Raw genomic sequence first — 22,334 nt, forward strand, 5'->3', positions numbered from 1 at the left:
AGTTAAATGAAAACCGGCTGAACTAATACCACCTCCTCTGCTGTTTTAAAGGCTCAGAAGACAATGGTAAGTGGAATTGGAAGGAGATTTATGCTGGACAATTAAAGATGGATTGTAAAAGGCCAGAGAAGCTTAAGTACAGAAAGCTTCAACTCAGCCATGGCCTAAGTTCAAATAATGACCTCTCCCCCAAGCCCTTGCTCCTGGTAATAGGTGAGTAAGTAAGTTTCTAAAAAATGAATTATACAGTCTTTCTAATATAAAAGGTCTGGAGACAAGGTGTGCCAAAGATGGCAACAATGAGCCACTTGTCTGACACTCTACCTGCTTATGTAAAACATTTCATTAAATACTTTACAAACATCACTTCTAATTGCCACAATAAAGTTTGAAAATAGATATTATCTCCATATTACAAATAGATGAATTAATGTTCAGAGAGGCAAATAGTCTAAGATGATTCCATGAGTATATGCAGGAACTAGGATAGACCCAGAGCAGTGTAACTAGCCACACCCCGGCCCTTTCTGCTCTATCACTCTTGTGTTAGTGCTTTTATTCGAAAACATAAAGGAGTTTGAGTAAGCACTTCATACATGAGGCATTTAGCACACAATAAATGGTACTTTATTTACTTACTATTTTATTTATTTGGACACAGGGTTTCACTATGTAGTTCTAGTTGGTCTGAAACTTGCTATACAGACTAGACTGTTTTTGGCCTTGCACTGATCCATCTGCCTCTGCTTCTAGATTGATGAGATTACAGGCATATACTACCACACCCAGCTTAACAAATGGATTTTAATACACAATTATTATCGTTCAAACTACTAGTTTGTATTTCTATTTTCTTAATCACCTACATCAGCTACACAGGAACATTCTCTTGTGGAAAGTGGATAAATACAGCCCATCTTTGGCATTTCACCAATATTTTAGGATTTCCATTACAAATGAGATGCTAGCCCTTCAAACAGAAATGCATTTTAGGAAGAAGACTGTCTAGCGAAAAGGGGGAATCAACCTTTATAGATGCAATGGATTGTAAAGAGTGAGCTGGCAGAACTCTAAACCAACTAGTCCCCAGGCTGTCCTTGGAGATTCTGTCTTGCTCCATTGCCCATGAAATGCTGGAGACCAAGGAAGGTCAGAAACATTCCTAGAATCCACTGGAATGAAACAGCTGCACATCCAAAAGTTTCTCCCACCCTCGAGCTGGCTTGTCCTTGAGCCTGACAGCATGCTGCCTGCACAGACATTTGGAGAAGGAGTGGCCCTTCCTCCCAGGCAACTGGTGACCTAGCCAGGCTGCTTCACAGCTACCTGTCGGATGTTATTACAGGCTCAAGTAGTAAGATCAAGCTGTTTAGGAAAAAAGACTGAGAGCAGGGTTGCTCTGCTTCAGTGATGACTGGCTCTAAAGCAAACTTGCTCATCTTTTCTGGCAGTTCCTACTCTCCATGAGCAAATCATCCATAAGAAAATTCCTTCCCTCTTTCCCACTTCCCACCTCCTTCCCTCCCTCCTTTCAGCTCAGCATTATAAAAGCTAGGCCATCATTTCTAAATCATAGACTTTCCATGTGTACCTTTCCTCCACAGCATGAGAATGTTAATACCTACATTGGGAACAATTTTGACCATCAGAAGTGCATAGTTAGTATAAATTAGGAACATAAAGTAGATTTGTTATTATCAGTATTGGCAATACTGTGGCTTTTGATACCATTAAAACCCATTAGTTTGCCAATGGAATCAGACACCTTCCAGATCCCTGAACCCAGCACTGTATCTGCTTCTTGAGAAGCTGGAAGAGAAAACTCTCTAACCCACTAGGCTTGTAGGGTAGGGAAATGGGTCTGTATGACAGTGGGTACATGGCCAAAGGATGTCTACCACAGAATTCTGATAGGGGCAATTTGACAGCTTCCATCTAAGAGATGAAATAACTTAGTGACTGAATTATAGAAAAGATCCTATCCACCCTTTCTGATGTTCTATCTGACAGATAAGGAAGCTGACCCTGAGCAGTTAGAGGTCTTGACTTAAGTCCCTTCAAGCACTAGCAGAATAGACAAGTGGAGCAGAGACTCCCAGCAGCTGGCTGGGAGGGATTTCCACCTTGGCATACTGTACAATGTGCAGGGTGTACCTCAAAGAACTCAAAGAAACAATGACCACTGTAGGCCAGGACCTATGCTCACAACTCTCACTCTGTAGTCAAAGGATGGAGACTGGAAACCAGTTTACTCCCATAGGATAGAACTAAGTCTCCAAGAACATGCCATGGGATTAGGGCCAAAGAGAAGGCCTAATTCAGCCTGTGAGGTGAGCGGAGGATTTCTCAGGAAACAGAATCAGAATTGGTTCTGAAGGATGCACAATTTAACAAGCAAGCAGGAAAGGCAGTGTGGAAGATTGGGGTCAGGATGGGCTTTAGCAGTGACACAGAGTAACACAGGTGGCCAAAGATGGGGAAACAAGGCTAACAGCTCTAGCCATCCCATTCCTTGCATTTCTGACTGAAAATATAAGTGCTCACTTGGGAAGCATCTAGTCTTCAGTGATTCTCAGAGAGAGGGAGAATTCCTGCCCCAGCCTGCCTTGAACCCAGGGCTTAGGCTAAGAGTGTGGCTTTGATCCCCTCTGAAGGTCAATACAGGCATCCTTGCTTGGGCTGGCCACCATTCTTCATCACTTACCACACTGAGATGAACAGACACTCCGGGGTCAGGGATGGGAAGTCGGTGCAGAGTTTCAAGAAGTTCATTCCACTGACTTTCCTGAAAGAAAGAAAAAGCCCAAGTGACAAAAGCTGAACCTGCAGTAAGGTCTGGATGCACAGAGAGACAGGTGGGAGACACTGGCCCCATGACAGAAATAGGTTTGATATTCAAGTAGTGTTGGATAAAAGACATTGCTTATGGCTCAAACACCAGAGCCAAGCAGATCCTCCCACACCAAGTTTGACATTTTCTATTCAGTCAGACACCTACCATGACCACCTTTTATGGATCATATACCATAAGCTCTCAGCACATCTATCCCTTCAATTCCATAGCAACAACTTCTAAATGCAAACAATCTGAGCTTACAGGGCGGGGGTGGCTGGGAGAAATAATAATGACACTGTGGATCTTGTCTTCATCATCATTACCCTCAATTAATTTTATTGAGTGTTCACTGGGTGCATGTAGTAGTCTCCAATTATGGAAAGTTAGAAATGACGCAAGTTCACATTTGATACAGGACAGCAGTCGCGCATTTTAATTAGGGAAACTGAGCAGCTGAATAACATACAAAGCAGCACAAATTATTCGACTCAAAACAGATTCGCCTTTAAGATGCTCAAAACAACAGCACTCATAAAAGATTTAAAAGCCATTTCTACCCTGTGGGATTCTGTGTGCTAATAGAATAAAGTTAAGTTTACACAGGCAGCCATGTCCTACCTGTGGGATCCTTCTAGCCACCCACTTAGGAAGTAAGTGTGAAGGTCTGAAGAGTGAAGTACTAGTCCTGTATGAGACAGTAGGATGCACAGCCCAGGAGGGAGGCAGGATTTCTGTGTCTGCAGCCCTCTCTGCCTCTGGCAGGGAGCCTGAGATGAAAGGGATGAACTTAGTTTACAAGCCTGATGCAATATGTGTTCTGACACATGAACTTGAAGGTGTGTGGATAGGGTTAGTTTTGCTTTGAAACAGTCTCACACCTACAGAACAATTTTAGAAACAAAGACCCTTTAATTTCCTCGACTGTTTGAGAATGAGTTGTTAGCATTATACCTCATCATACACATACACACACACACACACACACACACACACACACACACACACACACACACACACACGGACATGCACATGGACGCACGCACACTTCCTCTAAACAACCACATTTAATAACCACAACCAGGAAATACACCACAGCACAGCACTGCCATGTAATCCCGTCCAACTGTGCTGAACATGTCCTCATGGCAATCAAATCTGTTTAGAAGCATGAATGGCCTTCAGCAGGGCTGACTCTTGAGATTCCTAGATCTGTAGAACCTTGACCACCTATTTTGCAGAATGAGTCTCCATTGTCAGATTCTCATGAATCTCAGCTTGTCCTTTATTGAGGATGTTTTCTTACCTCTTGACTATTTCATCTCAGATCTATTAGGCAAGCCCTCCCCTAACATTTAAAAAGCATCTTGTAGCATGACATTTTATGTAAGTATTCCATCCCTAAAGCTTTGAATCTAACTGTTTATTATTTATCTTCCTACAAGTGCATAGGATTTATTTGCTGTCAGGATTTATCTTTATGCTCCAGACTAAGATAACTGGGAACCTCTTGGTCCTTTACCTTACTTTTGTACCTTGAGTACCTGTCCCCATCATACTTTGAATACTTTAAGTTGTGGCACAAAAGATATTTTAGCATCATCTTACACTTTTTCTACATGAGTCCTAGAAATAGTCTTGTCTTTACAGAGCCAGGTCTGGAAGCCATGTCTGCTTTTGCTTGCTGTTCCTTGGGAATGCTGACAACAGTGGTCAGAGCCATCAAGTGTCACATACACAGGTCACCACATGCACTTCACAGCTCAACTTAGTTTCTCTTCGCACACTTAAAGTCTTAGCTTCACAATGGCGTTTCCAATCCCAGTCCAACACAGAAGTCACTCCCGTTCCTTCTCTTTGCTACTGCAACTACAGTGCACAAAGGTAAAAAGCCTTGCCCCTATCTCATGCTCTAGCACCAAGCACTGAGTCACTGCTGCTAGTTCCCTTCCTGTCTGAATCTCTGCAGGCTCTGCTGTTTCCCACGTCTCACATCACACCTACTCCACTCTCCCACATACACACCTTCATCTCCTTTGGCTGCTGCCCAGATCATGTTTCTTGTCATTCCTTTATTGTAGATTCCCTTTCTGTCCTATTCAGGGTCTGATAACACTGGGGCCAGGACCCACACAGAAATCTCCATGCACCACCTTAGGCTACAACACTTGGTGACTCACTGGTCACACATATGCCTTTCCAAATAGAAGCTTGCCTCATCCAACAATCCCATAATGTCTGGATGGGAGAAGGCTGTTTTTAGGGAACAAATATACTGGCCTTGTTTGGGTCTTGGTTTCCATGTGCATACAATGCATGTATGTGTTCTTGTGCATGCATGTAATGGGCTCCAGGGATCTGCCTGCCTCTCTTCCTGAGTGCTTGGGTTATATGCAACAGCTCTTATGCCTGTTTTCTATATGGGTGCTAGAGATCCAAGTTAATGTCTTCATGTGTGTTGACCAGGTATATTGTCAACTAAAATTTCCCTTCCTTTCATCCTGTTCTAATCTGGCAATCAATATCTCTTGAACAAACCAGTTGTAAACAGAGTCCTTACTCTGCATTGTCATAGTTCCTTTGGCCAGAACAAACTTTGTAGGGACCCAAGTCAGGAACAGACTCGAGTCAAGTAAGCCATGTGACTGATCTCAGCTTCCCATACAGCATAAGACAGGGGCTTCAGCAAAGGACAAAAGCACTGATCCTACAGGGTTATTTTCAGTTTATAGCATTCCTCCTTTTCCAAGGTTTCCTTCCTTCCTTCCTTCCTTCCTTCCTTCCTTCCTTCCTTTCTTCCTTCCTTCCTTCCTCCCCCTCTCTCTGTCCCTCTCTCCCTGCCTGCCTGCCTTCCTTCTTAATTTCTTTGAGACACCACCTCATGTAGCCTAGATTGGTTTCAAACTCAGTTAACCAGCAAGTGAGACACTAGCTGCCTGAATCTCCATTTGTAGTTAAGGATGGTTTTGAATTCCTGATCCTCTTGGCTGCCTCTCAAATGCTAGGACTATGGGTACGTGCATTTTCAGATAGATTTCAAAAGCGCACTGTTGTTTTTAAAAACTAAAAGGTAGGGTACAAAAGCATGAGTCCATCTCCAGTTCAGAGACATATTACATACTTTTTTTAAAATTAAAGATACCTTTCAAATTGAGTGGAAACCTGAATGTCTGACCAAAGCTAAATGTGCATCAGAAATCAATGAACAGATTTCAAGGCAGCCTGATACCTCATTCATCAAAGACACCAGCTCTTCTATGATAGAATTCCTTTCACATTGAGTGTGATGAGTGAGGAGCCAGTTCTATGAACCATTCCTGCCATCTGTTGTGACCTCTGGAATACATTTGCTACTGAGTACAACTCACTCAAAGAAAAGATGTATCCACTGTATACTCAGTTTCCATTCCCCCACCCTAAACAACATTTCCCAAAATATGTTTCAGGGAACCCTGTAAATCAGTCTTCTGTTTGTCATGGATTACAAAGGGTTTGAGGTACAACAAGAAAGAAAGCACCGAGTAACCAAGGCACCCACTGAGGGCCTCCTAAAAGACTACATCATGAGAATCATATGGAAAAAAATTAAAACAAACAAATACAGATTCGTGACCCTTTAAGCCCAGTAATGCAGAACTATAATTATTTAATAGGATATTTTCAGAGCTAGGATACTATAGATAAATCAAAAGGGAAAATACTTATGGCATTTAACAATTAGGCTATGTCACTTTAGCTTGAAATGTTGCCCTTTACAAAAAGAAAAACACAAGAAGTTAGGTACACAAGCAAATATTCAACTTGCTAGTAATAGTGAGATTTTTAACTTATCAAATAAATGACAAGTTCAACAAATGTTATCAGTGACAATGTAGGACTCAATTGTGTTGCAACAGTGCTTTTTAAGAAAATGGTGCAATTCTTTTGGAAAGTAGTTTGGCAAATGTTTTATAAATACTTATGACCACACCAAGCTTACAACTGTCTATCTAGGACTTTGTTCTTAGAGAAATAATGAAAACTGAAGAAAATATTTTATATTCAAAGATTTGAGTGACCGGTTTCCCTCTTTCCATATGCCCCTACCCCCGTGTGTCTGTCTCTGTGTGAGGTGGTAGGTGGTTATATGTGCATGTGTCACATGTGTGTTTGTGTGTGCATGTATGTAATGAAATATCCACCACACCTGCACTTGTAGCGCTGACGAGGTCACTACACATGTACACACATGCACACACACCATAGTCACAGGAGTCAGAGGAGACATTGGGTATCCTGCTCTAACATTATCGTCTACTCTTGAAATAGGGTCTGCTACTGAAGCCGAACCTAGGCTGGTAGACACCATGCCGTAGCAATCCTCTTGCTTCTGGTCCTCACATTTTTGTTAGGTGTTTAAAATAAAGGTTTTCCGGCTTCTATAGCAAGCACCCTTCCACCAAGTCATATTTCCAATCCTTTGTACTAATAATAATGAAAACAAAAATCTCAAATAATTAAAAGATCCCATAACAACAAAGTGTTTTGGTGAGCAAAGGTATAGGATATAATGTTAGCCATAAAAAAAACACTTAAATGATATTTTCAATAGTGTTGAAGAAATGATTCTATGGCAATACTTTCCAAATAGGCAGGCTACAAAAGTTTTAAATACTGATCCAGACAACCTTTGTTGCCATGGGTGAGTGCTGAGATTAGCACCACATTTCTCCCAAAGGTAATTAAGGTATAGCAGAACTATTAAAGGAATTTTCAGACCCTTATAAGAATTACTACAAAAGTGCCACAAAACTTTATTAAGATGGGGATTGTGGCAGCTGTTAAGTCACCTGCTAGTTAAGTGATCTGTAACATGGCATAAGCATGGCTTTGAGAAATTATAACTGAATACTTAGTGTGCTTTCAGGGTTGTTGAGAAAATTTGACATTAACCCTGGGAGCAAGAGCAGTATAGTTACTATTTCCTTACCTCAAAAGAAAAAAAAAAAAAACAATGAAGAAACAACTACAAGTTTTAGCAATATTTATTTTGGGTGAGGTAAGGCATATTAGGTGAGAGGTGATTTTCATTTTCTTTTCCCTTCCACTATTTTTTTAATTTCCCAACCGTTCGAGGATGAGCATGCATTACTTTTTTCATAAGTGTTTTAGTAAAATAAAGGCACATGTTACTTTCATAATCATAATACATTTACCTGTTAAAATAATTATTTTTTAAAATGTCAAATACCTGTTGTTTCGTTGTGTAATCTGCCAAGATGTTAAGGAGCTTATAAAACACCTCGAACCAGGGGAGGTAGCTGAGGAAGACAAAGAAACAAAAGAATTGTTAGCTTGCAAGTCAAAAGCCAGAATGAAGGTTTAGCTCAAACCAAAACATTTCAGGTTTTCTCTACATCCTGAAGGTGCTAGCCATGACTGATATAAACCCAAACTCCTTAAATATTAATTATTTCTGGGTTATAAAATAATGGCTGTGTGAGGCAGAACACCAAATGTCCATTATGAATTATTCTTGTGCCTCAAAACTAGAGTAGATTCATAGAGAGTAAATTCAAACTAGAGTGTGCAGTGAAGCACCATGTTTGAGAAGCTAGGCCTCTCCTACCATGCCCACACTCTCTAGGACAGCTCCTGTTCCATGTCTCGTGATTGGACACAGTGCTGCACAGCATGCCCATTGTTGGCCTCTGGGTCCCACATGCCCTGCACAACGAAACCAATCATGTTAGTTCATCAGACCTCCCGCCTCTACTGCACATGTGGCTTACGGGCTGTAGCATAAATGGATAACTCTGTTCCCTCTGCCATCTAGCAGGTCCTGACCATTGCTTCTCTTATTTCACAGAATTGTCTGCCAGCAAAGCTCACTCTTGAAATTGACTGTTAGAATGGTTTATCAAAAATGGAAGTCTGGATGGACCTGGTCAGAGAGGGCAAAGCTGCACAGGCAGCCAATGATCCACAACCTGAGGTTTCTTCCCCCCTAGCCCTTGCCTTCCTGACACTCAGCTCCTCTGATGACCAAAAAGACAGAGTGAAGAAGGTTGGCCTAGGGGTTAGAGGGTGGCAAGTCTGTGGGGATCCTGTGCCCTCAGCAGTAAGGACATAGACATTTATCTGAGAGGGCACTGGTGGTGCCCAGACCCAGCACATCCAACATAGGCACCAAAGGACAAGGAGGCTGGTGCAACACCTAGTGCCAGGAGGCTCCATGGGGAACCAGGTGAAGAGAAAAGCCATGAAAGGGAAAGGAAAGAGCTTAGGCCAGAGGCCAGGGTCTCAGGGCCTCTGACCCTCCCTGGGAGCTCTCCCCTCCCACGGGCCCAAGAGATAACCCACTAGTGCCTTCTGTAGTCTTGTTATTGTGGCCGGGCCAGCCCTGCCCCTGTCCTCTCACTCCCCATACCGAGTACCCAAAGTGGGGCGGTACAAGTGGTTCTGGAGGCTCCCCAGTGGAGGGATGTGATCCCAGCACCCTCTTTTTGTTTCCCCCCACTGATACCTGTTACTAATGAATAAATAATATTCATTATTGTGAATGAATAAAATGAACTGACTCATCCCCAGCAATCCAAATCTACAGAGCACATTAAATCACTGCAGTGGCATCCCATTCCTACAGCCCATGCTCCTCAGGAGGGCTTCTGTGGCTCTCCCTTCTCTTGACCAGTTCTCTGAATCGTTTTTTCCCTTCTTTTGTGTCCCAATTTCTTCTTTTCCATAGTGCTCATGCATACATTACTGTTACAATGTCCTCTGCTACAGCATAGCACTCAACAGCATTATTGTTTTCTCAACTGACTACACAGAGAAGGGAGTTCACCTTCCTTCACTGTGTCCTCAGCCCCAAGGCCAACAAGGGAACTTGCCCCTGTATTCTGAGTTTAGAGTTTATTGGGAACCACACACACCCTAGATGAAGACTAGCAGACAGCAAGGGCCATTAGAGCCATGGAAAAGTTAGGGAGAATTATCCCTACTACAAGAAGCATGCCCTGCCCCCACTTTAAATGCTCCTCTGTTCTCTCTTAGGAAAGTTCCCCAAAACTACTAAGAACAGGCATGTGTGAAGCTCGCTGCTCAGGTCTGTTCACATCTATTGTGCCACACAAATGGTGTTTGTTACTGATAGGCCTGGATCCAAGGCAGGGTCCAGATGTGATACCCTGCCCAGGAGAGGGGATCAGCACCCTGTACAGATCACTGCTGGGCCACTGAGAGTAATAAATGAAGTGAGAGGTAATAGAAAGGACAGATAAAGTGCACGAGCTCCTATCTGTGACGTCTGTCTGAAGGCAGAACATGCTACTGTACAATTTAAGTAGCTTATCAGAATATACTGATAAGCAACTTAACTTTTCACTTCTATGACAGGATTATCACTTATGTTAATATGTTTCCATCAGCTCTGGCAGCCACATATGGACTCTTCCAGAGCAAATGGCTGCTGCCACTCTCCACAGAGCTAGCCCTGGCAGAGCAATGTAAACATTCAAGAGGGATTAGGCAAGAGATAACATACTCCCTTCCTCTTCTGTTAAATAAACCTTCATGAGCTAAGAGCCATTAGAGCCGAACAAGAAAGCCCCCTCCCAAGAAAACCATACAGATTAGAGGACTCTTTGTAAACAAACCCAGCCTGAAAGAAAATACCACTAGGTAAATCCAGTAACTGGAAGTCAGAAAAGAGGAAAGGGGCAAGCAGGGAGATGAGGGGAAAGCAAAGCTCAGCTCCGTTTGTGAATGAACACAGGAAACAGTGCAGCAGGGCGGCCTGCTTTTCTCAGGCTTTGGAGAGATAGAGAATACTAAACTAGTCAACTTACAGACAGAGCCTGCAGCCTTAGCCTCATTTGGCTCATGAGGACTGTCTGGCCCACAGAGCCAGCCCACTTCACTCTATCAGCTTCTGTCTTACCAAAACAATTCCTTTGGTTACTGTGGGCAGAACCATTGGCCATGGATTGTTCCGTACTTAGTTACTCATGAAGTCAGGCACTTCTCACTCCTTCTGGCCTGACCAGATACAACTGTTCCCCACATGTTGTCCCCTGTGTGCTGACAGATGAATGTCTAGTGATGGCAGTGCTAGGGTTCTGAAACTAAACCACAGCTGTCTTCTTCAAAGCACCCCGGCTTCCCCAGCTAGAAGACCTTGGCTCACAGCTGAGCTCTGTCTGCTGGCACTTCCCATCCTGCTTCATTAGAGCCTGCACCTGGCTGCACCACCAGGAGGCTGCAGGTGAAGACATGGAGCCCACTCCATCCTGTGCATGTCTGTCAACAGTGAGTAAACAGCACTTTCCAGATGACACAGGAAACAAGTACTCTATCAGATAGCTCCTCCCTGCCCACCTCCAGGGCCCCAAACTCTTAGGTCAGATGTGCTTTCCTCTCCGTGTAGGAGAGCACTGTATAGTGGGCTCAGTATAAGTGCCAGAACTAAAATGACAAGGAAGCTCTAGTCCAGAAAAGAAATAAACAAAAGAGAACTAAAATGACAAGGAAGCTCTAGTCCAGAAAAGAAATAAACAAAAGAGAACTAAAATGACAAGGAAGTTCTAGTCCAGAAAAGAAATAAACAAAAGAGAGCTAAAATGACAAGGAAGCTCTAGTCCAGAAAAGAAATAAACAAAAGAGAGCTAAAATGACAAGGAAGCTCTAGTCCAGAAAAGAAATAAACAAGAGAGCTAAAATGACAAGGAAGCTCTAGTCCAGAAAAGAAATAAACAAAAGAGAGCTAAAATGACAAGGAAGCTCTAATCCAGAAAAGAAATAAACAAAAGAGAGGGCGTCTAGGTGGGAGAAGCCAGCTACCCTTCCCAAGCACTGTTACTTCAGGCCGTTGGAATAACGCAGAATCATCAGAGAGGGAAAGAGCAGAGACCTGCCTTACAGCCACCATCCTGGATCCACATTCCTCTCACAGTTCAGGAAGCTTGGTCCTCATGTCAATGGGGAAGTGCTGTTTTGTGGGAATCCACAGAAAACCTTAAAGAGAGTTGAAGTAGTGCCAAAGAAACCTCTCCATGTGGCCTGATGAGTAGAGTGGTCCATGGAAACAGTGCAGCCCTGGGTTCTAGATACTGATTTAACAACAGCCAACTTCACAATCATCCTTAAATGGCCCCATGGTGCAGCACCCATAGCCTGTACGGACATAAACCAGCTAGCCTGAGTGTCAGCACAGGGCGCACGAAAACCTTACACTTTGCAATGTTTCAGCTGGATGAGCTGCTCCCTCCAGAACTGTTCTCAGGAACTGAGTCTAAACGAGGTTAGACGTTTGGACTGCTTCACTAAATGCATAGTTAGGATAGCCACCTGTAAGGGTTGCATGTGAGATAGGATTACATGTCTGTATCTAGCCAACCACCTGAGAGAAAAAATGGAAGCCGAAACAGGACCCTGGATGGAGAGAAGGTGAGGACAGCAGCAACAATGGTGCAGAAAGCCAAGCAGGACCAATGAGAGGAGGGCGAGAGGGCAGATGGCCGGGAGCAGGACCAATGAGAGGAGGGCGCGAGTGCAGGCGGCTGGGAGCAGGACCAATGAGAGGAGGGTGTGAGTGCAGCAGGCCGAAGCAGGACCAATGAGAGGAGGGCCCGAGTGCAGGGTGGTCAGAAAGTATACAAACAGATGAGGTGGGCAGGATGTCTATGGTAGGAGGTGGTGACAGCTCTATCTCAAGTATCATCAGTCCAAATAGAGTGAGGGAACGCAGCCATGTGGGAATGAAGGTGGAGCAGGAAGGTGACACACACAGTAAGTAATCAAGTAACTTAGCATGCAATAGAAACCAAGGGTCTTAATATCCGATGTGTGAATTAGAAATATGGTTAGGAAAGAAACAAGAAGGAATCCTGACAGAATATAATCGTGAAATAATGGAATACAGAGATAGCTAAAGAGATAGAAATAAAAATACAAATGTGCACATTCAGATTACACACACACACACACAGTTTCTAGATTGAGTGACAGAGAAGAAATGCTTCAATTATAATGGGCATCCACAGTGCCTAGATGTGTACTTATAAATAGCATTCTCTACTAAGAATAGGGTTTTCCGAAGAAATGTCTAGCTTCCAAGGTCAGAGCTAAGAAATGCTTTGTGCCATAAGATTGAGGCAGGGTTCAACACAGGGTTAGAACATGACAGAGAAGTTGGTGAGAAGGAGATACTACTGGCAGAACATGACCATCTGAACATCAAAGCACATAATAATAAGACACTATATGGAGTCTAGGCAGATAAAAATGACAAACACACTAATGAAGCACAAATAATAAAAACCCAAAGGCAGATAGAAAACTGAAAGATCAGAGAGTTCTACCCCTACCAAAGCTCAGACCAAAAGGGATGATCCAGTCCTTAGTGTGATTGCAGACATTGCACTGCTGTCTCCACACGCCTTATATTCCTCTCTAGTGCTTGGATTAAAGGCGTGCACCACCACCACCCAGCTTCTATGGCTAACAGTGTGGCTGCTGGAATTAAAGGCGTGCACCACCACCACCCAGCTTCTATGGCTAACCAGTGTGGCTGTGGGATTAACGGTGTGTGTCACCACTTACTGCCTAGCCTCTATGGCTGACTAGCGTGGCTAGCTTTGCACTATGATCTTCACACAAGTTTTATTTGTTAGATCATAAACAAACTATCACCACAGAATATTTGCTGAGTGATGAGGTAACTCACAGTCTGAAAGTAAGTCTTCACAATCAAAATATGTATCACAGGGGAAACAGAAAGGAAAACTCCGAAGTTACAACCTTCATCAAATAACAGAACAGAATAGTGTGGCACCAGACAGAATGCCACAGAAAACAGCACAACTTTATTACACCTTTGGTGTGGAAGCAGAGCCTCATCTTAAGGAAGCATCAGGTAAACCACACAGGGGACCATTCTCCAATACAAGAGCCTAGCTGCCCTGTCCATAGAGGTGGAGGAAACACTGAGGAACTGGGCCAGACTGAAGCAAAGACACTATTAACAAAGGAAAGTTAATTCTGAACCGGATTTCTTAAAAACATGAACAGGAACTGTCCAAAGGATTCATTAACTTTTTCATTTTTATAACTGGATGCAGTTTTATAAAAGAAAACAATTTTAATGCACACAACAGTATTTACCTTTATGAATTATCATATTGCTATATGTATCAAACGGGAGGAAAAAAGCATCCCTTTGTGTTGAGTTCCCATTTTTTTCTGTAAGTTTGTTAGTATTTAAAACAACACACACAAAACAGTGTCTTCTTCCATCAAAAACACCTGGAGTGTACACTGTAATGAGCATACCAGCGAGTGGGCACCCAGAGTGGCAGCTGTGCCAGCCCCTCTGTTTCTCAGAGGCTACGTTCTGAATGAACTGGGACCAAGGGAGCTGGCAAGGCGGGAAGCAAAGGCACAGTGACCAGTGAAATGGAGAAACAGTTCTCAGAACAAGCGCATCAGTGCAATGGAGAAACAGCTCTCAGAACAAGGGCAGGAGCAAGGGCAACGGCAAAGCCCAGAGCTCATGCAGGGCTGGGCTACAGAGACACGGAAAAAGCAGTCACATCCTGGGGTGAGTCTTTAAAACCAGGAGACAGCAGCTACTTCTCAGTACACTCAGCTCTATGAGAACCAGTGTCTGACTTTTTCCTGAGAGGAAAATCTTAGCTAATATAATCCAGTCAACCCTAAAACTTGAAAAAGATCAATAAAATACTCTGGCTCTAGTTTAGAAGAAAATAATAAAAGGAATTTATTGTAAATTTTATCAAGTAAATACAGGGCATATTATACAGGGAGATAAAATGAAGTTAAAATGGCTGGCAGGACACTGCACGTCTGGAGAAGCGAGTTACGACTGAGGGCAGAGAGGTGGACGAGAGGCTCCCCACTGTCCCTGGTGAATTGCTGAGGTGCAATACCAGGGGGAGGAATTCTCTTGCTTTCTGTACACATTATTTTGCCAGGATAAATTAATGGCAACGCATATTCTGGTTAAGGTGATATGGAATTTGTATTAAAACTCTCATATTAACAACCCCCCTTCCACAAAAACTCATATGTGTGTGGTGGCGTATGGCTATAACCCCAGTAGAGGCAGACAGATAAAGAGTTCAAGGCCAGTCTCATTTATATGAAATCCTATTTCAAAACTAATATGACAAAATGAAATGCTTAATAAATAAGCAATCCCAAATGTTCAATTAAAAAAAAAACAGGGTAGTATGGATCATGCTGAGAAGACAAAGGAGCCCAACATCCTCACGTGAGTTTAGTTTTAATACTTCCTGCCACAGCAACTTGAGAACAGTTTCTCAAAGACTTGGAGACCTCATTGATACAAGAAGCTACCAGGGCTGGAGAGATGGCCCAGTGGTTAGGAACACTGCTCTTCCAGAGGACCTGAGTTCAGTTCTCACTAGTCAGGTTGGGTGGCTCACAGCCACCTGTAACTCTAGTTCCAAAGGATCTGACAGCCACTCCTGGACTCTGTGAGTACCTGCATTCACATGTGGATATGCCCATATACACATACTCATACCTACACCTATACATAATTTTAAAATAATAAAGATTTTAAAAAGAAGTAACCAACTACATCGCTCAAAATTTCTTAAGCATTAGCAATGACAGCTAATTTTTGCCTAAGAAATTTTTATGTTGCCTAGGTACAATAGTGTGCAAAACAGGTGTACAAACAAAACACTTACAAAGAATAAATCATAAAGAAATTAACCCTTAACTATTCTGCAGTAAACATGTAAATCAACCATTTACTGAGTGTAAAAGCAAATGTGCATACTAATCAGATGGCTGTGCTTGCTTGCTTCCACATGAAAAACTAAGTCCTAACTAAGTATTAATGCCTCGGAGAGAGCATCAGTAATGGTTTTCAGGATTTAGCTTTTTTCTTGTTGTTGTTTGCTTGTCTGAGACAGGGTCTCATTATGTAGTGATCAATATTTTTACTTTATGAACATCACTGTACAAAAAGCTGCTTCACACAGATATTCAGTACAAAATGGGAGCAGCTTAAACAATTTTAAAATTCACAACACAAAAGTTCTGAATCTGAGGTGAGGTGCTTCTTGCAGCATTGCTGGATGGCAGGACACATATGCAGTGCTATACAGGCAAGCCTGGCCAGAAACACTGACATTCATTTCATATTTATCTTAAATTACTTTTTGCTTTCAGTTGTTCAAAAGCCTTTACTGTTAACAACTGTATACGTGCATGTGTGACCTCCACATTCAGCTCTAGTTGAAGAACTAGTACCTGACTGCACACCCGATATACAATGGGAGGTGCCCAGTCCAGAGCTTAAACCCCACTCTTGAGCCTCTCTACTTATTGCTCTTGCTGGTCTTGGCTGTGGGAAGTTTCCTTTTGAGCCCTGGTATTCTAGCCTAAGGTTCCTCATGCATACTATAGGAGACCTCACATCCTATGTCAAGCAGAGTGAGTCAGAAAGCAGAACCATACCAAGAGGATGATCACCTTCTCTTCTTCTTCCTCTTCTTCCTCTTCTTCCTCTTCCTCTTCCTCTTCCTCTTCTTCTTCTTCTTCCTCCTCCTCCTCCTCCTCCTCCTCCTCCCCCTCCTCCTCCTCCTCCTCCCCCCCCTCCTTTTCTTTTTCTTTTCCTTTCCCCAAGACAAGATTTCTCTGTGTAGCTTTGGAGGCTGTCCTGGAACTCGTTCTTGTAGACCAGGCTGGTCTTGAACTCAGAGATCTGCCTACCTCTGCCTCATAAGAGTAAAGGCGTGCGCCACCACCACCCGGCCCACTCTGCCCTTCTTGTGGGACTTAGCAGCTACCGCTGGTCCTCTGCTAGTATCTGTCAGAGTAACTGGCAGTGGGATAACACCAGCTGTCCATGGAGTATGTCACAACCCGCACTCAGGATCCTGGGTCTCAAGAGCCAGTGCAGAGACACTGGACACCTGCTCAGAGCTGACAAATGAAGACTTGGCAGCTCCAGCCCAGACAACAACCAAGAGAAACATGATAAAAACAAGCATGGTGACACAACAGCTACATCAAAAGGAAATGATTTCAATATCAAAGGATAAGAGAAGCCTTTGGGAAACTAAAGTTCTCAAATACTTTAAGAAAAAAAAAAAGGCTTCTTTTCTGGTTATGCTATGCAAGTCAAACATGAAGCGTTATCAAGGCAGAGAAACCACAACCCCTTCCCTCAGAAATCCATCTGACTCATGAATTATTCTGTCTAAGAATTAATTCATTGTTAAAATTAAAAACTAGATTTTGCTGAAGTAAATTTATTTTCTAACTCTTAGATTCACCCTTCCTAGGTAAAATTCTAAGCTTTCCCCCATTTTACTCTGTACTTAGGATGTCTGTTAAGACAGGCACATTTTAATCCAAGAACATGAAGATGTCTTGGCTTCCCCTCCATGAATACTACCTGGAGTCAACTCTACATGTTTGTCTTTCTTACTTCTTCATTAATGTCAACTTGCTGAATAGTTAGTGTTCAACTCTGTGTGTGTGGTTGGTCTTGCCAGGCATTCTATAAGTCACAGCTTCCTGTGACAGAGAACAATCATTGCTATCGTCATTACAAAGGCCAGGACCACTGGCACTGTAGGATAACTGTGATGATATATTATTTATGACTTATTAAAGCTTGCCTGAGGATTCAGAAAGCAAAGTTAGCCTCAAGCTATAGAGGTCAGGCAGTGGTGGCATACACCTTTAATCCTAGGACTCAGGGTTAAAAGAAAGATGGATCTCAGTTAGTTTAAGGCCACCGTGGCCTGCACCTGAGATCACATGGCCTTAATACCAGCACTAGGGGGGTGTATAAGACAGGAGCAAGGTCTCAATATCAGGCATTCATTCTCCAGCCACATTGAGGATAGGAAGACACTGAAGTCTCAGGATTCTCCAGCTACACTGAGGAGAGGCAGCAGTCGGAGGTTTGGTGAGAGCTCATGGAGACAGGACCTGCCCTTTCAGCTTGAGGTAAAGGTAAGAGCTAGTGGCTGGCTGCTTTGCTTTTGAGATCTTTAGATTGAAGCTTGAACCTCAGTATCAGTCTCTGAGTATTTTGTTTATCACGTAACAGATAACAATCAGCCTGTTCTTTTTTTTTTTTTTTTTTTTTTTTTTTTGGTTTTTCGAGACAGGGTTTCTCTGTGGCTTTGGAGGCTGTCCTGGAACTAGCTCTTGTAGACCAGGCTGGCCTCGAACTCACAGAGATCCGCCTGCCTCTGCCTCCCAACTACTGGGATTAAAGGCGTGCACCACCAACGCCCGGCCAGCCTGTTCTTATTAAGCAAGCAACATTTTGGTTAGGAAAGTCACCCAGGATTAAAAACCAACATGCCAACGTCCTGTTGGAATCTGACAAATAATCAGAAAATTGGCACAAATGCTTAAAGTGGACACAAGGAATAGCTACAAAAGCCCTCTTGCCCCTTCCCCAGCTTCCAACACAAGTCAGTCCATCAGTTACTCCCTATTGTCTTCATTGGAACCTTAATTTTCCAAGTGCAGATGAGCCCTTAAAAGCATCATGTTGCAGGCAATGCTCCATAATTAACCCATATTCCTCCTGTTCTTTTCTCCAAATGTACTAAAGAGAAAAGTTCTGACATGAGAGTCCCCTCATCTGCTTCTACACCCCTCATCCTTTCCCTTTCTGACTGCTGGTTCCAGATGGACAGTCTTCCATTAGACACACCTCCTTCCCCATTTTACCCAGTCTAAAGTACTATTACCTTGAGGAACAACAGAAACCAGCCACAGGAACTGGCCCAAGTTCTCTAACTCAAACCTTGGTGCTGAGCTGTGCACACTCCTCTCAGGAAGAGAAGCATACAGCTCCTTCCTGAGCTTCAGGGAAAAGCTCTGTGGAGTTTGAAATGGCAGTGAAGTTCCCAGCATCACATTACAGGACATGCTCTCCAGCATTTGCATGATCTGCTGTCTCAGCATCTCAAGAGCCCACACTGTGAACACCTCCCACAAGCAGAGGATGCAGCAGCAATGGGTCAGTACAGTGATAGAGGGTCTCACGGGGTAGAACAAAGGTCTCAAAAGCCTTCCCAGAGAGGTGACACTATCAACTGCACAGCATGCAAGCATGCTTCTCCTTCCCCATCTGTGAAATGGGGATGTGAGACTACCTACCCTTGAATGGCTGTTTGGAAACTACTACATAGCTAAGTACAGTGTGGAAACACACTTCCCGCCACTGCCTGGAGCAGCACTGACTTCCTTCACCCTGCTATTGTTGCACTCTCACTGTTAATGAGACCAAAAGTCAAAGGAAGAGAAACATACTCTTTTTGCGAGATCAAAGCCAGTCCTGCCCAACCTGATTCTCCTGCTTTGCTCACAGCTGCTAATCCTGAATTGTAAATTTATTATAGTATCCAGTTATGCTCAAGAACCTCTGATTTATGCCCATAATTAACATCCCATTGTGATGGCTACTATATGTACACAGGAAATATATTGTATGAGCTGAATGAGTGCAAATATTAATTTGTATTATGAAGTGAGCTCACACACACACAGCCATCCTGTGAAACACCCGTATTTATATAGACCTGCTGGAACATACACTTGTTTTGGAAACAAGGCTCCTTTCTCTCTTGATGGGTGCTCAGTAATTGCTGCTTTTAGAGGGAGTGTTTGCTGTCTTTTTTTCTGGAGAAGAGCATGCGGCACTATACTGTTATCACTGGGGAAATGCTGCTATTGGGAGACCTTTGGAATAGTATCACCTGCGCTGGCAGTGAGCTGTAATTCTCAGTATTTTCCACAGAGTCCAGAGAAGGCGAGCACACAGGCTTTTCATCATGCTCCCAGGAGTTTATGGGGTGGCCTACTCTTGTACTCACACACCTGCAAGTTTCCCCATTCAGATCATCTGACTTTATGGCTGGAATTACAACTATAATATAATATAATGGTCCAGTGAAGTTCTAAGCTAGGCCCAGTTCACCAAAAGTTTCACAGCCTAAAAGAGACATATGCTGTCTATACCATTAAAACAACAACAACAAAAAAAAAACAGAAAAAAAGAAAAAGGCAAGAAACTGTTCCATAAGAAATCCTGTCTTACTTTCAGAAGTAAACAAACTAATTATCCCAAGGAGATGCTAGTTGACATCATTTTAGAAGAAGTGAAAGCTAATGGGTTGGGGGGGCACTTATCAAGTACTAGGTGCCTTGATATAATATTTGTAGCAGCTGTATGAAGACTGTCCCATTTTACAGATGGTAACCCTGAGTCTCACAAGTAGAACAACCTCCCTATGATGGCATGGCTATTAAGGTAAAAAATTATTCTAGTCTGTCTTCTCAGTCCTATTTGCTCCATACAAGTAAGTAACAACTGTACAAAAAATGGTTGAACCTGAGGTGAGACACAGAATTCTTACCTTGCAGTTCTCACTCTAACACCCTGATACAATCAAAGCTTGCCTCCAAAGGCCCTCAGCTATAAAGTACACTGAGCGATCCAACTTTGGCTGCCTCCCAACAATCTAGTGTGTTTTCTTTCTTTGCCAGCTCCAGAGACACCAGTCACATGTCCACTCTTCCCTGCTTTGGGGTTACAGTCCATGTTATATTGGAAACACAAATATAAAAAGCTCAATTTAAGATGCTTCAATCAAATGGGGGCGCTGTATTTCAAGTTTCTAGTGCCTCATGTTGGGACCTAAATGTACATTTTTAAAAACTTAATAGAGAGAATATAGGTTATCAGAGGTTCTTAGGCTGTGTCGTCTTTTTAAATTTAAAGCATGAAGCTCTATGTGCATGCTTGTGGCGACCTTAATAGGAAGCACTAGATTAAACAAGGCACCCAGTCTCCATGACCAGCACTCATTTAGTTCACTGGCACCCACATCTCTGCGTGAATGCTCTCTCATTCCATCACAAATCTCTCTAGAAACTTGTGTCTGGCCGTCTCTTAAAGCCATTTATGCTCAATGCATCAGTGCCTTTCCTTGGTGACTTTTTCCATATGCTTGGCTTCCTTCAAGGAAATGGTTCTGTCTCAATTCACAGAATAGCACATCAGTCGCCATCAGCAGGCAGTTGAAGAGAGGAAGGAGAGGCAGGTATGAGGTAAGAACATAGGTTATGAAAGTACTGGTCCAATAAAACTAATGTTGTAGAAGGCAAAGAGTTTGGGACGAAAAGAAAATGAACCTAGCACCTACCCCCAAGCAACCAGAGGGCTCTGAACTTGAATTTATAACTCAAACACTCTGGGCCATATGCAATTTGAGACGTACAACTGGTAGCATTACTGGGGATTTATGACTTATGACTTGTTCATATTTAATTTGTAACCAAACACTTCCCTTTCCTCTTAACTACCTTAGAACTCTTGATTAACTCTTGTTTTCACAGGTCAGAGGTTAAATAAAGGAAGGGAAGTACTCTGGGGTGAGACTTCCCAGAGCACCACATCTAAGAGTGACCCTGTGCAAGGAACATTAAAATAAGTGATAAGACCAGAGATTGCTCCAGACCACTGATGTTCAAAGCCTCCTTTGAGAGGAAGGCAGACCCGTGCCGGGAGAGTTGGCAACAAAGACAGACAGGAAGCTGGTCTGCTCTCAAGTTACTTCTAGTGACTGCTTGGGCTCTCTCACTAAGACAGTTCTCCTAAGTGTTTTTGCCAATAACACTGAAAGTTTTGAGGAAAGGTAAAGGAAAAGTTTATGTAAGCCAAGTAACCCTCCTCCTCTTGCTCCCTTGGCTACAGCAATCTCTGTCACCCACCAGATTGTGCTACTCAGAGAAAACCTCTGCCTCTACGTAATTCTGTAGCAGTCCTTCACTAGTCAGAGGGAAGCAGAATTCTCCATGCAATCACAATAACCCTCAAGAAGAGGATATAATCTGTCCAACTACGACTGCAAGACTACCTAGCTCACAGCACATTTGCTGCTGTGTTGCTCAAGATACACCAAAGAGATCGAAATATCCATAAGGACTTCTGTTTACTTAGGGATTTACTACATGCCAAGAGCTCACCAAAATTTTGCTTATTGATTTCAAGTAGATGCCAGAAAATGGTTAAGGAAACTGGAGAACAGAAAGGTAGCTTGCTGAAATCACATGAGCTCAAAGTTCACGGTCAACCCCAAATCTGCATCAGCTGCTAGTTTAGCAGCTACTCATTCTCCAAGGGAACAGTACTGCTGTGTACTCTGGACAGCTCCATACAAGGTATATTTACTTCACTAGTGTTTCTAAGCTGTCATCAAAATGGAACAATCATTGTCTGGCAGCAATCTTTCATTCATTTCCTAACACAATCTATGTTCCTGAGCAGAGAGCCAAACGACCACTAAGGCTGTTTCTGCATGTGAAACAATGGTGAAGTTAGCAATTCCCCAAAGAGGCAAAAAGTACAGGACTTGGGAAAATGTGAGCAACAATGGTTGGACCAACCCAACAGAAGACACACATTCTGTGTCATAACCAACAAAAGCCAACG

General features: G+C 43.0%; 1 protein-coding gene across 1 annotated transcript in view; it reads right to left on the reverse strand.

Moving 5' to 3' along the window:
- The window catches only part of Dennd1a (DENN domain containing 1A), a 490,889-nt gene that overhangs the window by 240,405 nt on the left and 228,150 nt on the right, over positions 1-22,334 (reverse strand). The window contains 2 exon segments of the mRNA XM_021234065.2: positions 2,705-2,785; positions 8,064-8,133. Of these exon segments, the coding sequence (XP_021089724.1) occupies positions 2,705-2,785; positions 8,064-8,133 (151 nt within the window).

This window comes from Mesocricetus auratus, unplaced genomic scaffold, assembly GCF_017639785.1.
Source record: "Mesocricetus auratus isolate SY011 unplaced genomic scaffold, BCM_Maur_2.0 Super-Scaffold_100047, whole genome shotgun sequence".
Lineage (NCBI taxonomy): Eukaryota > Metazoa > Chordata > Mammalia > Rodentia > Cricetidae > Mesocricetus > Mesocricetus auratus.